Source organism: Papio anubis, chromosome 15, assembly GCF_008728515.1.
Source record: "Papio anubis isolate 15944 chromosome 15, Panubis1.0, whole genome shotgun sequence".
Lineage (NCBI taxonomy): Eukaryota > Metazoa > Chordata > Mammalia > Primates > Cercopithecidae > Papio > Papio anubis.
In genome coordinates, this window is record NC_044990.1 from 78,744,783 (window position 1) to 78,761,838 (window position 17,056).

Consider the following 17,056-nt stretch of genomic DNA (forward strand, 5'->3'; position numbering starts at 1 on the left):
ATTGTATTTTTAGAAGAGACGAGGTTTCACCATATTGGCCAGGATGGTCTCAAACTGCTGACCTCGTGATCTGCCCTCCTCGGCCTCCCAGAGTGCTGAGATTATGGGTGTGAGCCACTGTGCCTGACCAGGAGCTCCATTCTTAACAGAAAACAAAACTGGAAGTTACGTAGGTCAGTGCTGAAGCTTAGGATGCAGGAAAACTTATGTCTGATGTTTCATTAATTATATTTTGTCTCATGTTCTTTGTTTATTCCCATATAACAGGATAGTAATATTCTCTTTTGAGAGCCTGGCATTACATTAAGCATTATCTCATTTATACCTGATAACAATTATGCATAATAGGTTCTATTATTGTTATCAGTTTACAAATGAGGAAACTAAAGCTTTGAGAGGTTAACTAACTTACCTCAGGTAAGAGGTAGACCTGGTATTTGAACTTGACTATCTGATTCTTTCCTTACTTTATGGTTATTGTTGCAAAAGTAGGGATTCTGTGTGACTTTAATAGTAAGATCAGAATCATAATTTGTAGGTGTCTTATGTAGCGTAATGGTACAGATTAGAACCATACAAAAGTGGACTAAAGAAATAGGAAGGAATGAACAAACCTCTGTTTACTTTGACTTCAGCTGTCATGCTGCAGTCACCTGCTCTTCTTGTGGAAGCCTGATGTAATTCCTGCCTTCCCTGGATGTGATGTGCTTCCTCCCATTTCCTTTCATTCCTGTGTAACATCTTTGTAATCTGGATGACCAAGATTAGATACTTCATTCTTCATAAAGCCTTCCTGCATCCTAGAACTCTCCCAACACTATTAGTATCCTCTTGTGGCAGTTACCTATTTGATTTTACAGTTGACCCTTGAACAACACTGGTTTGAACTGTGCAAGTCCATTTATCCTGGATTTTTTTTTCAATAAATATATTCTAAAATTATTTGAAGATTTGTGACAATTTGAAAAAGCTTTCAGACAAACCATATAGCCTAGAAGTACCAAAGAAAGAAAAAGGTATGTCATGAATACATAAAATATAGAGAGATACTAGTCTGTTTCATCATTTGCTATTATAAAATATACACAAATCTATTATAAAAGTTAACATTTATCAAAACTTACACAGAGACCATACACGGTGCCATTCAAAGCAGAGAGAAATGTACACAAACAGTAAAGACACAGCATGAAATCATAACCACATTAAGCTTCACTGTAATACATACTGTACTACTGTATAGTTTCAGAGCCACCTACTGTTGCTATTGGAGTGAGCTCCAGTGTTGCGAGTATCTGCTTAAAACACCGTGCGATGCCAGTCACCACCGTGTGATCAGTTCTCTCTCCAGTAAATTGTGTATGGCAGTAAAAAGTCATCGCTTATGGTTCTGGCGTAGTTTTCTTCATGTTTAGTGCAAACCATAAACCTTGAATAACACCATGGAATCCATACAAAGTGCTACTAGTAATGCTGGAGGTCCTCCCAAGAAACAGAGAAAAGTCATGACATTATGAGAAAAAGTTGAATTACTTGATAATGTGTGGTAGCTTGAGGTCTGCAGATATAGTTTCCTGTCATTTCAAGATAAATGAATCCCATGTAAGGACCATTGTAAAAGAAAATAAAATGAAATTAATGAAGCACTTGCTGCAACTACACCAGCAGGTGTGAAAATCTTGCACTTTTTGTGAAACACCTTTCATTTCATATTGAAGATGCAGCTTTTATGTGCGTGGAGGATTGCTATAAGAAAGGCATTCCCATAGACTCGAATATGACTGTCTATGGGAAAAGTGAAGTTGTTATATGGCAACTTGAAACAAAAGGAAGGTGGAGGGATATAAAGTTGGATAATATATTGCCAACCAAGGATGGTTTGATAATTTTAGAAAGAGATTTGGCTTTAAAATGTGAAGACAAAATGTGAAGGGGAAGCTGCTTCTGCCAACCGAGAAGCAGCAGATGAGTTCCAAGACACCGTTAAGAAAATCATTGAAGAGAAAGGATATCTGCTGAGCAGGTTTTTAATGCAAACACAAGTGCCTTATTCTGGGGGGAAAAAAGCCACAGGGAACATTTCTTAGTAAGGAAAAGAAGCAAGCACGAGGAGTTAAGACAGTGAGGAATGGGCTAACTCTGTCTGTTGTTCTGTGCAAAGGCAGTCAGGTTTATGATCTGCACTTATCTGTGAAGCTGCTCATCTCCTGGCCTTGAAGGAAAATGATACGCACCGGCTGCCAGTCTTCTGGTTGTACAACAAGAAGGCCTGGACCGTGAGAACCCTTTTTATGGATTGATTCCATTGATGCTTTGTCCCTAAAGTCCGGAAGTGCCTTGCCAGTAAGAGACTGTCTTCTAAAGTTCTTTTAATATGGACAGTGCCCCAGCCACCCAGAACACATGTTTAACATCGAAGGCGTCAAAGTGGCCTGCCTCTCCCCAAACCCAACAAGTCTAATTCAGCCTCTAGCTCAGGGTATTGTAAGGACCTTTCAGGCTCGTTATCCACAGTGCTATATGGAAAGGATCATCGACACCGTGGAAGAGAAAAAGTCTGGAAAGATTACAGCACTGAAGATGTATTGTTGTCATATAAAAAGCTGTGAAAGCTATCAAGCCCAAAATTTTTGCTGGAGAAAACTTTGTCTGGATGTTGTGCATGACTTCACAGGATTTATGAAAGAGGCAACCAAGGAAATCATTAAAGAGATTGTGGATTTGACATGAAAGGTGGAGTGGGGGGTAAAGGGTTTTAAGGTACGGATCTTAGAGGAATCCAAGAGTGAATAGACACTTCACCCAAGGAATTAACAGAAAATGACTTGATGCAGATAAATGCTTCCTAATCAGCGCCAGAGGATGAGGAAGAAGACATAGAAGAAGCAATGCCAGAAAACAGGCTCACATCAGAGTGTGGCAGAAGAATTCCGATTACTCAAGACTGATGTTGACTTATTTTATGACATAGACCCTTCTGTGATACTGGCAGTAAAACTAACACAAACAGTGGAAAAAAGATTGAACTCATAGAGAAACATTTTTAGAGAAATGAAAAAGCAAAAGCAGAGAAAAATTACAAAGTATATTCATAAAGTTATACCGAGTGTGCCGCCTCTCCTACCTCCCCTTCCACCTCCTCCACCTCTCCTGCCTCTGCAACCCCTGAGACAGCAAGACCAGCCTCTCCTCTTCCTCCTTCTCCTCAGTCTACTCAACATGAAGAGGAGGAGGAAGACTATTACGATGATCCACTTCCACTTGATGAATAGTAAACATATTTTCTCTTATGATTTGCTTCATAACATTAGCTTTATTGCAAGACTACAGTATTTAATATATATAATGTACGAAACGTGTAATCGACTATATTTTCAGCATGGGTTTCAGTCAACAGTATGTTATTAGTGTTTACTTTTTTGGGGGCATCAAAAGTTATGTGTGGATTTTTGTATGTGCAGGAGGTCGGCACCCCTAACGCTCATGTCATTCAGTCATCACCTGTACTTTGAAATTGTCATTGTGTACTAGGCTCAATTTTTGTCTACTAGATTACATGCATGTTTAAAAAGTGACTTATTGAGGTATACTTGACATAATAAATTTCTAATATTCAAAGTATTCAATTTTATGAGTTTTGACATACATACCCACCTGTGAAACCATTACCACAGCCATGGTGTTGAATGCTTCTTTCACCTCCCGGAGTTTCCTTATGGTCTTTGCCATTTACCCTCCCTCTACCCCTTTCCCAGTGTAATCGCATGGTCTGCTTTCTGTCGCTGTAGGCTCGTTTGCATGTCCTACAATTTTGTATTAATGGAATTATACATTATTATGCATTATTTTTGGTTTTGCTTTTTAAACTCAGCATAATTATTTTTAGATTCATCCTTGTTATTTCATATGTTATTGACTCTTTTTGTGTATATGTGGAATAGAATTCCATTGTATGGACAAACCCACTTTTGTTAATTCATTTGCCTGTTGATGGAGATTTAATTGTTTCTAGATTTTGATTATAGTAAGTAAAGCTGCTATTAAACTTTGTATGTAAGTCTTTGTACAGACATATGTTTTTATTTAACTTGACTTAATACACAGGAGTGAGTTGTCTGAATCAGTGAGTATATGTTTAACTTTTCCAGAAACTACCAAACTGTTCCAAAGTATGTGTATCATTTTATATTGCCACCACAGTGAATTCTCCTTGTTCCATATCCTGACTGGCACTTGCTATTATCTGTCTTTTCACTTTGGCCATCTAAATTGGTATACTGGTGGCAGCTCGTTGTATTTCTTTAACAATAATGATGTTGAACAATTTTTCCTATGCTTAGTGGACGTGTTGACTGTTTTTTTTTTTTTTTTTTTACTTGGTTTGTTTTTCGTCTTATAATTGTGTTGTAAGTATTTTTTGTATATTTGTAGATACAACTCCCTTGTCCAATATATATATTGTGGGCCAGAATTGGTGGCTTATGCCTGTAATCCTAGTACTTTGGGAGGCCAAGGTGGGTGGATCACTTGAGCCCAGGAGTTCGAGACCAGCCTGGGCAACATAGCAAAAACGTGTCTCTACAAAAAAATACAAAAATTAACTGGGCAGCCGGGTGCCGTGGCTCATGCCTGTAATCCTAGCACTTCAGGAGGCCAAGGCGGGCAGATCACGAGGTCGGGAGATAGAGACCAACCTGGCCAACATGGTGAAAACCCATCTCTAGTAAAAATACAAAAATTAGCTGGGTGTGGTGGCGTGTTCCTGTAATCCCAGCTACTCAGGAGGCTGAGGGAGGAGAATCGCTTGAACCCGGGAGGCAGAGGTTGCAGTGAGCGAAGATTGTGCCATTGCACTCTAGCCTGGCAACAGAGCGAGACTCCGTCTCAAAGAAAACAAAACAAAACAAATTAGCTGGGCATGGTGGCATGCACCTGTGGTCCCAGCTAGTTGGGAGACTGAGACAGGAGGATCCCTGAGCCTGGGAGGTTGAAGCTTCAGTGAGCCAAGATTGACCACTGCACTCTGACCTAGGCGATAGAGTGAGACCCTGTCTCAAAAAAAAAAAAAAAAATATATATATATATATATAGTAATAATAATATATTTAATGTGAATATTTTCTCTCAGGCTATAGTTTGCCATTTTATTTTCTTAATTGCCTCTTTTGAGGAGCAGACTTTAAGTTTGATGATGTACAGTTTGTCAATATTTTTATAGTTCATGGTTTTTGTGTACTAAGAATCTGTTGCCTACCTTAAGGTAACAGATTTTTCCTCCATATTTTCTATTATAGTTATTAAAATAGTTTTAGGTTTGTGATTCATTTGGAGTTAATTTTTTGTCTGTGTTGTTAGGTGTTAGGGTTGAGGTTATTTATTTTTTTTTTTTGAGATGGTGTCTAGCTCTTTCGCTGAGGCTGGAGTGCAGTGGTGTGATCTCGGCTCACTGCAACCTCCACCTCCCAGGTTCAAGTGATTCTTCTGCCTCAGCCTCCCAAGTAGCTGGGATTACAGGCACCTGCTACCATGCCCAGCTAATTTTTGTATTTTTAGTAGAGATGGGGTTTCACTGTGTTGGCCAGGCTGGTCTTGAACTCCTTACCTCATGATCTGCTTGCCTCGGCCTCCCAAAGTGCTGGGATTACAAGTGTGAGCCACCATGCCTGGCTTTTTTTTTGGTCCAAATGGTTAGCTGGTTGTTCTAGTACCATTTATTGAAACGACATTTATTAGGTTGGTGCAAATATAATTGCTGTTTTTGCATTGCTGAAATTTGCTGTTTGATATTGGAATACATTCTTAAATAGATGTGGTTATGTTATACATCATTTTAATGTACATTTCTCGCTTTGTTTCTTTTTTGCTAATGACTTACTACTTGCTGTTTATTTTATATTTAGAGTATGGAAATGATGTTAGACAAAAAGCAAATATGAGCAATTTTCTTATTTGAGTTCAAAATGGGACGTAAAGAGCAGAGACAACTTCGCATGTCAGCAACGCATTTGGCCCAGGAACTGCTAATGAACATACAGTGCAGTGATGGTTCAAGAAGTTTTGCGAAGGAGATGAGAACCTTGAAGATGAGGAGCTTAGTGGCCAGCCTTTGGAAGTTGATAGCAACCAATTGAGAGCAGTCGTCAAAGCTGATCCTTTTATAACTACATGAGAAGTTGCTGAAGAACTTAGTGTCAACCATTCTGCGGTCATTTGGCATTTGAAGCAAATTGGAAAGATGAAAAAGCTCCACAAGTGGGTGCCTCATGAGCTGACTGAAAATTTAAAAAATCGTCATTTTGAAGTGTAGTCTTTTCCTGTTCTACACAGCAATGAACCATTTTTTGGATTGTGACGTGTGAGGAAAAGTGGATTTTATATGACAGCCAGCGATGATCAGCTCAATGACTAGACCAAGAAGAAGCCCCAAAGCACTTCCCAAAGTCAAACTAGCACCAAAAGAAGGTCATGGTCACTGTTGGGTGGTCTGTTGTTGGTCTGATCCACTACAGCTTTCTGAATCCTGGTGAAACCATTACATCTGAGAAGTATGCCCAGCAAATCTATGAGATACACCCAAAACTGCAATGCCTGCAGCTGGTGTTGGTCAATGGAAAGGGCCCATGTTTTCTCCATGACAGCACCCAACTGCACGTTCCACAACCAGTGCTTAAAATTTGAACGAGTTGGGCTATGAAGTTTTGCCTCATCCGGCATATTCACCTGACCTCTTACCAACTGACCACCACTTCAAGCATCTCAACAACTTTTTGCAGGGAAAATGCTCCCACAACCAGCAGGATGCAAAAAATGCTCTCCAAGAGTCCGCCAAATCCCAAAGCATGGATTTTTACGCTACAGGAATAAACAAACTTACTTCTTATTGAGAAAAAGGAGCTGATGTAATGGTTCCTATTTTGATTGATAAAAATGTGTTTCAGCCTAGTTTTGATGATTTAAAATTCATGGCCCCAAACCACAATTACTTTTGCACCACCCTAACACAGCCTGTTGACTTGACTTGGCAATACGAAGCTTCTTAAGTTTATATTTACTGTTTTATTGATACCACAAGTTCAGATATTTTTTGTTGTTAATAGAAGTCAAGGAAATAAGTTTCTTGAATGGTTTCTGCTAGGTCATAGAACAATGATGATAAATTTCTCCACATTATCAGAATTCCATTTTTCACTGATTCATTGTTCTTCAATTTGATATCATTTTACTTTTAGGTGTTACACATAATATTGCGTTACTTCGAGAGGTGATAATCAACTCACGCTTTGTAAAAGGAGACATCAGCACCAAATTTCTCTCTGACGTGTATCCTGATGGCTTCAAAGGTTTGTATGCAGTAAAAATATTTTAGTGTTTTAAAGTTGTTATTTTTATACTTTATTGTAATACATAATTTCATTCTATTTTGAAATTAAGGCCTTTTGGCTTATATTATACTTAATTAGCATTTTTAGAACATGCAAGACTGTTTACATTCATGATTTTGAGTATTTATGGGTGACTCATGAGTGTGATAATCTGCAGTCTTGTGGAGGGCAGAATTCAACCATATGGAATGTTCTATGAGTCCAGTGTTTTGAAGCAAAACATGTAGATAGATGATTAGCCTACCTTTTTGGTTTCTGAAAATCAAATCAGATTTGTATTTTCTACTGAGGTGAGTATATAAGGAACTCTTCTAAAGTGATTGTTAAAAGATATGTTTATGAAAATAGCACAGAATATTTCAGAAAACCAGATTCTAGTCCTATTAATGAAAATCTAGGAAGATGATGATTTTATTCTGAAAAATGAAGTTTTGAATAAAGTAATGAGTGGAATGTGAAATTAACACTGCAAAGTTCTCAGTGAGCATTTCCAGGTAGTAGAAAAATTGCTCATCAAGTGAGAGATAGAGAAAACCCTTTAGTGAGCATTCAAAATATAGTTAACATAAGATATAGAAAGATAAACAAGATTTAGATGAGACTTAATAGAAATGTTATTCAGGTGAAAGCCTCTACATACATTTTTAATGAGCTAGTGATGTATGAAGGTTAGATAGTCTGTCCCACATTTCAAGTGTTCTTTATATCCATTAAAGTGTTTTAATGTAAAATGACTCATATTCATGTTAGGAGCTATATATAGATTCAGGTCAAGTTGATGTCGTTGAGTTGTTGAATGCATTTATAAAGCAGTTTTCCACTCAGAATTTATAATACAGAGTTTTCATAAGACTCAACAGAGATAACTGATTTGAATATTCTTTTAAAACTGTAGTGTTATAGAGTTTTATCACTAGTATTAAGGCAAATGAAGAATGGCTCTGATTTGGGATCTTAAAACAAAAACTAATGATTGTTTTAGGTTGTTTTTCCTAAACTTTTGAATTTTAAAAATACAAAATAAAATACAACCAGGATAGTAGTTTTATACTTTCGTGATTATTCTTTTAGTATTTGTTGGTTTAATGAGGCTAAGAACCCCTTAGGTCATTGCTTTTCCTTTTATCCCTAGCACAAAACGTAATAGATACTAAGTATTTGTTGAATTAATGAAAAAAAGAAATCTTACCCATGGTATTGATGAGAAAGGATTACTTTGGATTTTTTTTTTTTTTTTTGAGATGAAGTTTTGCTCTTTTGCCCAGGCTGGAGTGCAGTGGAACGATCTTGGCTTACTGCAACTCTACCTTCCCGTTTCAAGCAATTCTCCTGCCGTAACCTCCCGAGTAGTTGGGATTACAGGCGCGTGTCACCACACCCGGCTAATTTTTGTATTTTTAGTAGAGACAGGGTTTCATCATGTTGGCCAGGCTTGAACTGGATCTCCTGACCTTGTGATCTGCCCGACTCAGCCTCCCAAAGTGCTGGGATTACAAGCATGAGCCATCATACCTGGCTGCTACTTTGGATGTTTTTAATCATTTATACATGTACCCAGATAACCAGTTCTTTCTATTTTGATACTAACATTTAGTTTCTTGCCCTTCCTAAAATTTTAATTAAAAGTTGTAGTACGTTTTGAAGTGGACTTAGGACTTCCATGTTTTCATGTCTGCCTGGCTAATTCAGTGATAGTGATAAGACAGGAAACAGTGGGCAGAAGGAGAAAGCAGGGAAAAACTACAGAGAACCTTTAGAACAAACGTATGCGTGTATGGGTATTTATATAGATACACATATACACATTTATATATAAGTCTCTATATATGTATGTATGGCAAAGTATCCCAGAGAAGAAGAAGAAAATGGGGCATTTAAATTTTCTAATCAGAGTTGGTTACTATATGCTGGACTTTTAGCAATAATAGAGAATCCTCTAGACAAGGGATCCCAAATCCTTTAGACAAGGGATCCCCTTCAAACTCAGAAATGTACTTAAACCTAAGTATTGCAGTTTTCTGTGATGCATGTAATATATTACATTTCTTTTTTGGTAAGGAATTAACAGCTTGGACACCATAATTTTGTTTTTTATGCTTAGACCAGATAGGAACACAATTTAAAAAATTGTCATACATTGCTTTTAGCAATTATTTAGTTGCAGCCTTCATTTTACATGTGAGGAAACTAGAGCTCTGAGATATCTGTAAAGCTAAATGACCAATAAGATACTAATGCCAGGAATTGAACCTAGGCTTATTCAACTCCTATTTGAGTAGTCTTTGAGTTATGCTGAGATTCAAATTCATAAATCACAAATGTTTTCAATCAGGGTTTGCTACTTGTTGTTATATTGCCTCTAAATATTTTAGAAACACACTCCTATATTTGCCATTCTTAATGTCTCCCTCTTATTTTATTTTCTCGTTATTTTCATGTCATTTGTTCTTTGAATGGTTACTGTCTCTCATTCTTCTTCAGATTGCAGTATTTTTTTTTTTTTTTTAAGATTGCAGTATTTCTCATTCTCCATTTTCCCCCCAGATCAGGTCTTAGATATATTAAACTGTATCGTCTTTGACTGTTTGATATATGTGCCCTAGAGACCGCAGGAAGTGGTAACTACAGTTAATCCAGGATCCTCTCCATATGTTTGGGGCCAGGTCATTTTGCCCCTTTGGGGTTCCCCATCTGCTTCCCATCTGTCCAGCTGTCCTAGGCACTATTCATAGGCAAGCACCTATTTTTATGACTGCATCAACATTTTCTATTGTATATGTTTATTATCCCACATTTATGTGGATGTAAACTAAGACAGTTTTACTAGAGATTCTTAGAGTTAAACTTTGAAACGATTACTTCTAAAATTAAAAAATAGGATACATGAGAAATTATTCCTGTCATTTCTTTAGATGTGAATGTTGAAAAGCTGTTTCCCTTGATTCTGAAAAATAAATGGAATATGAGGAAGAAGATATTTTAAGAACTATAATTTCATTTGGCCTATAATGAACATTTTGGGCTTATTTCTCTGATACTTTCCTATACTTCAACCTCGAGCCTCATCAAAAGAAATTGTTAGATTTATCTCTTTCTTTTAAGAAGTTACAGATCTTCTGGTAAAAATTTCATTCAACACAGAAAGTATATAATTAATTATACTTCTGATTTTTCCGTTGAATTTAGTCAAGTATGTCTACACTTTTAAAAATACTACTATGATACTTGGACTGAATTAAATCATTAATTCAACAAATAATTGGTGTAGGCTGTAGAAGAAAATCAAAGATGGGTGTATTTTACCTGCTCTTAATGAGCTGACATCATGAGAGAAATAGTCATGTAAAGTGCCAACTGTACTACAGGACAGGATAAAGTAAGTGCCTGGTAAAGATGTAAGCAAAGTATCTTGATAGAAGAGCAAAAACAAAAACAAAAACAAAAAACGAAAACAAAACGAAACAAAACAAAAAACACCCAAAACCCAGTTCCATTTGAGGGAATCAAGAATGACTTTAAGGATGAGGTAGCATTTAGACTATTGGAATACCTCTCCACGGACTCTCCATGGGAGCTGGGCTGCACTTGTGAGAGCCATGTGTGCACATCTTCATAAGCCAATCCCCTTTGAAGTTGGTGGTTTGAAATCAGCCATGAAGAATGTATTTACTATAAGGAAATTGGTTGTACCCTGTGGCTTTTCTCCTTCCCACACACCTCAGTTGTTTGTTAAGCATTTACCAGCAAACCACTGCCTGACTCTTTGGCCTGCATATTGAGCAGAGTCCCTGGTGTAAAAAGGAAAAGGATTACTCATATAGGGAGGAAGACCTAGAAGACTCACTAAGGACAGGTGGTGCTAAGTTTTAGAGCTGCTGTTGTAGGAGGCAGATGACTGTGCTTACTGAAAAATAGGAAGAACACTTAAAAATACTGAATTAGAGGAGAAAGACATAATGAACTAAAAATCTGTGATTTTTCTAAATAAAACAATTCAGCAGTCAATGTGGAAGGTAGGATGGTCACTACTAAGATCCAAATTAGTGACTCAAAGGAATAAATAGAAGTATCTCAAAATATGTAGCAAAAAGGTAAAGAGAATGAAATCATGTGGAAAATGATAAGAGATATGGAGGGAAGATCCAGAAGATTTTACACATAAATGCATACTAGGAGTTCCATGAAAAGAAAAATGGGAATGAAGGATATTTTTAAAGAAATAATAGAGAATGTTTTCTCACTGTTCTTAAGAAAGTGTTAGGTACTCTTGGAAAGAGATTCAGACAGGATTAATTTAAAAATTAACTCCACTAGGCATATAAAAAAATACTTTTTTAAAGCTTCCAGAAGAAAAGAAAGAAAATGCAAGGAATGTACAGTGAGATTATGTTCATACACTATAAACTGGAAGTTAGAAATCTTAGAATAGTGTCTGCTACATAGGAAGGAATTTGACTCAAGAGTACTATACCCAGCTAAGATATCGTCATCAATATAAACAAAGTTGTTTTCAGTTAAATAAGGATTCAGAACTATTTTACCATATATATTCCTTTTGAGGAAATTGCTAAAGAAAATACTTTAACCAGTTTTGAGGTAAGATGATAGCTTAAAAATATACACATTCTTTTGCCCTATCCCCAAATCTACTGACTTGAGTTTTTTAAAGACACAAGCCCACTAGGAAAAAGAAAGGAAATAGCATTTGGTATTGCTTTGGTATTATAATGAAAAGCTGAAAGATGATTCTTAACTGACTTAGTAACCTAAGAAAGTTGAATCCTAAGCTGACAATGGAGAAACTGAGAAGTAGCTCATTACCACTGCAGAACCCTTCAGAAATCTCAATAATTATCAGCTCCAGGTACCCTGGGAAATTCCTAAAGGAGCACTACTGGCCTAAAATCTCTGTAAAGTTTTCTCCATATCACTTCCTTCACTCTTCAGAGTAAGGCGACTCTCTCTCCCTCATCCTGGTTAAAGCTTTCAGATTCTTCTCTGCAGAGGATAAAAACAAGGGGGCACCAGGCACAGGAGGACAAAGAATTGAGGGAACATGGACATACTAAATGTGATACTCCCTGTCCCAGCCTTCATTCCTCAGTTGGCAGACACACAGGTACGCACAGACATGAGAGTAGAAGATCCTTGAAACATCTCACCCCCAGTGAGATTACCTAAAGATTCCCCAACAAAATAGTCCGGCCACATTACCCTACAGACAAAGCTGCCAATGGTCAACAAGCCATAGCCCACAAAGAGAGAACGGGTCTGGCTCAGAATCAGGACCTCTATCTGCATTATTTAATACAACACTATGGCTGGGCGCGGTGGCTTATGCCTGTAATCCCAGCACTTTGGGAGGCCGAGTGGGGTGGATCACCTGAGGTCGGGAATTCGAGACCAGCCTGACTAACCTGGAGAAACCCCGTCTCTACTAAAAATACAAAATTAGCCGGGCGTGGTGGCATGTGCATGTAATCCCAGCTATTCGGGAGGTTGAGGCAGGAGAGTCGCTTGAACCCAGGAGGTAAAGGTTGTGGTGAGCCGAGATCGTGCCACTGCACTCCAGCCTGGGCAACAAGAGCAAAACTCTGTCTCAAAAAACAAAAACAAACAAACACACAGAAAAACCAGAAAACACTACATTTAATGGGAACCAATGCATAGCTGTTAAAATAAATGGTAGACCTAAAACCACTTGGGAAATACGCAGGTCAGGCTTCTTGAAAACTGCATCATGCCAGTGAGGGTGGCCAGTAGCATCAGGGTCATAGTGGCATGTCACAAAGCTTGTGGGTGCTGCTACATGGTTTTGAACTCCAGTAATTAGTGGCTTAATGAACAAGGAGAGGAGATAATAAACATATAGGGGTTGGGACTTTTACTTGAAATTATCTCCCCAGAAGTTTAAGAAGGTAATAGTTGTGAGGAGGAAGTTCTTCTCCTTTCAGTCACAAATACTTATAGAGCCTGTTGGATCAAAGGTTGGGCTCTAGGCTCTGGGAATACAGAGGTAAAATTGTCAAAAAGCCTAAGGCTTTTAAAACCAAGAGCTGCAGCTTTTTCCAGACATGTCCTCACTGAAGAGCCCACTGTGCCCAGCCTCGTTGACAGCGCAGTAGAGGCTCTAAGCTTGAATGCTGTGAACGTTCCAAGCTGGGTTTAAGAAAGCCTTAGAACTCCATCTAGACCTGTAACAAGTACAAGTGACTTGCTCCTCTGAAGAGTGCTCGAGGCTGCATGTGTCCCGCATGTGAGGCTGGAGTGCTCAGTCCTTCTGCCTCCTCAACACCTGTATTCCACATGCACCCAGCAGCATCCTCTCAGTCTTCTCCGTCAGATTTAGGGGAGAGGGGAACCAAGTGTTGGATTACAGCACTCTTGGTTTACTTTCACACTTGCCGAAAGGGGTGGGAAGAATTGGAGAGCTTTTTAAATACGTACTGTGCCCCCAAGTTTCAGGTGCGTAGGATTCATCAGTGAACAGAAAAGGGAGCTGCCCTCATGGGACTTACATTCCAGCAGGTTAACAGGCAGCATGCTTTCCCAGCTCCCCTCATGGCAGCCAGGCAGGGTTTACAGATTAGAAGCTACTCAGAAAAGGGAATGAGGTACATTCGCCTTAGCTTACTAGCCCAGAATGCAGTGTCGGTGTGTCTGACTCAACACCAAACTGGTCCACCGCCCCCAGAGGGCAAACAGGGGAGACCATTCAAAAGGAGCTAAAGGTCAGAGCCAGGGAAGACACGCCTTACTTAGTATCAGGCTGCAGGGGAGCTTGCAGAGATCGAGGCCACTCTGGCCTGTGATCAGGAGTAGCATTATGCTAGAATCGTTATAAGAATAGGTCAGTTATGATCAGACTTCTTATACAGAGCCTGTTGGAACCGAGTACCCCCCTTTTGAAGTGGAATAGCAATAAAATGCTTGAAGTTGACGTGCATCATATCAGTTTGTGTGGGAGATGTTATGAATGATGGTCCATTTTATTTGGGAGACCGCTCTTGATATTGCTTGGATCCGGGCACTAACAGTTGGTTAGACTAGATGAAATACTGATTGAGCATCTTGCAGTGAATGGGTTCCCCTAATGCACTGCCTCTTCCCTTGCTGATGGTATATACTGTGCATATGTGTCTAAAGAACTGACTTGTAAAGGACTTTGATTGTGAACCACCATGAGAAATACATTTTACATCCGGCCATAGTATACACGCATATAAACACACACAACATTGTCATGTAAAATACTGTGTTTAAAGTGCTCTGATAATTTGTCTTGCTGTACATGACACATTAAGCTGGCTTCATGAACTACTAAACAGTTTCTTTACACAGTTCGATCAATATCAGTCCAGAACAGTTGTATTCAAAGTGAAATCTGCTGACTGGTAGCATCAGCATCACCCTGGAGCTTGTTAGAAATGCAGATTATTACCTCTTGCCCTCATACCTTTTACCAGTCAGTCCGCCGGTGAAGCACACGCAGCACCTTTAATCCAGGTGATTCTGATGTTTGGTGAAGTTTGAGAAGCACTGGTTCTTTTTACACTCCAGAGAGCTTTTGTGATTATATGTATTGATATTTGCCACATTATAAATTAAAACTGAGGAACTTGAAAATATTTACTCATTTGTTCTGAAAGTAATAGTAATAAATCTATTATGTGTTGACATGAGAGCAGTGATGTCATCACACAATATGTGTCCCTTGGATCTGGGAACCTCTGCGGTATACTCTTGAGAAAACTAGAGTTAAAAAAGCAAATACGTTTTAATAGTTGTATGAAAATCGTTTGACCTTGGAAGGACTCCTGGGGACTCCCAGTTGTTGGCAGGTCATGCTATGAGAACTGTTCTTCTCAACTATGTGTTTTGACAAGACTGAGACCAAATTTTTGTAATACTTCTCATATAGAGTAATTATGTAATCATATGGGATGTTTTCATCACTGCTTAGGTGTCTGGGGAGAATGAGGAACTTTCCAATGCCCGTAAGAGTATGGTTTATTAGGCCATCGTGAGGATCTAGGATTGAATTCCCAGAACCAGTTGGTAGATCCCTTATTTGTATTATGTTTTATGTAATGTCTAGGTTTATCTCAAAGAGGGTGGCTTACCTGTGCTCTCCTTGCCCTTCAGGGAGCAGATAGATTACTTCCCTGTGGAAAATTGTGCTGTAGATATTGAAAGCGTTTGTATCTTAATTTTGAATGTTTTTAGTCTTATTTGTATTTTGAGTGATTTTTAGACATAATGTTTAAATTACTTCATTTCTTCCAAATAAGTTTAGGCAACTAGTTTTTTTTTTTCTTTTTTTGAATCGTACATTTGTTTCTTGGTATCTGTGGGTGATTGGTTCTAGGACCCTTTCAGATACAGAAATCCACAGAAGCTCAAGTCCCCGGTGTTGTATTTACATATAATCTAACACATATCCTCCCTGTACTTTAAATCATCTCTAGATTACTTATAATGCTTATACAGTGTAAGTGCTACACAAATCATTGTTATACTGCATTGCTTTGGGAAAAATGACAAGAAGAAAAAGCCTGTACATGTTCAATACAGACAACAATACATTTTTTTTTCCTCAAATATGTTCAACCTGCAGTTACTTGAATCCATGGAGGGTTGACTGTAAAAGTAGCACCTTATGGCTGACGAGCCAGCATTCAAGTTGCTCGTACTGTCCTATTTAATACTGTACTATCTGTATGTCGTACTGTGGTAAATAAATAGTTTTAGATTTGTGATGAGGTTACAGAGCTGTCAGGGGACATTTTAGCCTATAGACCCTGGAGTATTAGAATCCGACCTTGACTCACAACCTTCTTGAAGAATTATGCAAATTCTTCAATCAGTCACTCACCCCAGGCCTTCGCGGCCTGCCGACTATTCCAGGTCCAGCTGTGTAGTGGTAGGAAGATAGTATGAGTGAGAGGAGGAGAGAGATTGGTTGGTTGATTGGGATTCATGCAGAGAGGCAGAAGAATCACGGCGTGATATTCTTTGGATCTTCGCACTAGAAAGCATTGCCTTGTCTGTGTCCTTGACCAGCCGCTCTCCTTTTCTCCAGGGACTGGGGCTTCTTGCACGCTATCCTCACTTTCCTCAGCAGGGAAGCTGGGCTGGGAAGGTACAGAGAGAAGCAGATGTGAGGAGCTTATGCTTTTCCTGGAGATCTCTGTGTGGATTTTTTTTTTTAATTGTTTTTGTTCTGTGCATCTGTTTAATATCTTCTTTCCCAAATTAAACTTCTTTCCCAATATAAACTTCCTGTGGGCAGGATTTTGTTGTCTTATTTGAATGGTATTGTTCCCTCAACGTCCACACACCCCAGTGCCTAGTACAATCCGAGCTGCATAATAGATGCCCTATAAAATACTTGTTTGAATGACTAGTAATTCTATAGGAGAGAAGCACAGATGTTAACATATATGATTGATTGATTGATTGGTTGATTGATTTCCCTCAGGGCACATGCTATCCAAGAGCGAGAAGAACCAGTTATTGGCAATAGCATCGTCATTGTTTGTGGCTTTCCAGTTAAGAGCACAACATTTTCAAGAAAATTCAAGGTATGGTAATCATTTAAAACAGAATAAATGAGCAGAACTATATTGATAATCCAGTCTACATAGGAAATAACTAATAAAAGATGTGGCTGA

The 17,056-nt window shown here is 38.5% G+C and overlaps 1 protein-coding gene across 5 annotated transcripts in view; it reads left to right on the plus strand.

Annotated features, from left to right (window-relative positions):
- The window catches only part of PCCA (propionyl-CoA carboxylase subunit alpha), a 432,199-nt gene that overhangs the window by 215,813 nt on the left and 199,330 nt on the right, over window positions 1-17,056 (plus strand). For all 5 annotated transcript variants that reach the window (XM_031655643.1, XM_031655642.1, XM_031655639.1 and 2 more), the window contains 2 exons: window positions 7,230-7,340; window positions 16,864-16,966. In XM_031655643.1, coding sequence (XP_031511503.1) covers window positions 7,230-7,340; window positions 16,864-16,966 — 214 coding nt within the window. The remainder of the gene's footprint in view (window positions 1-7,229; window positions 7,341-16,863; window positions 16,967-17,056) is intronic.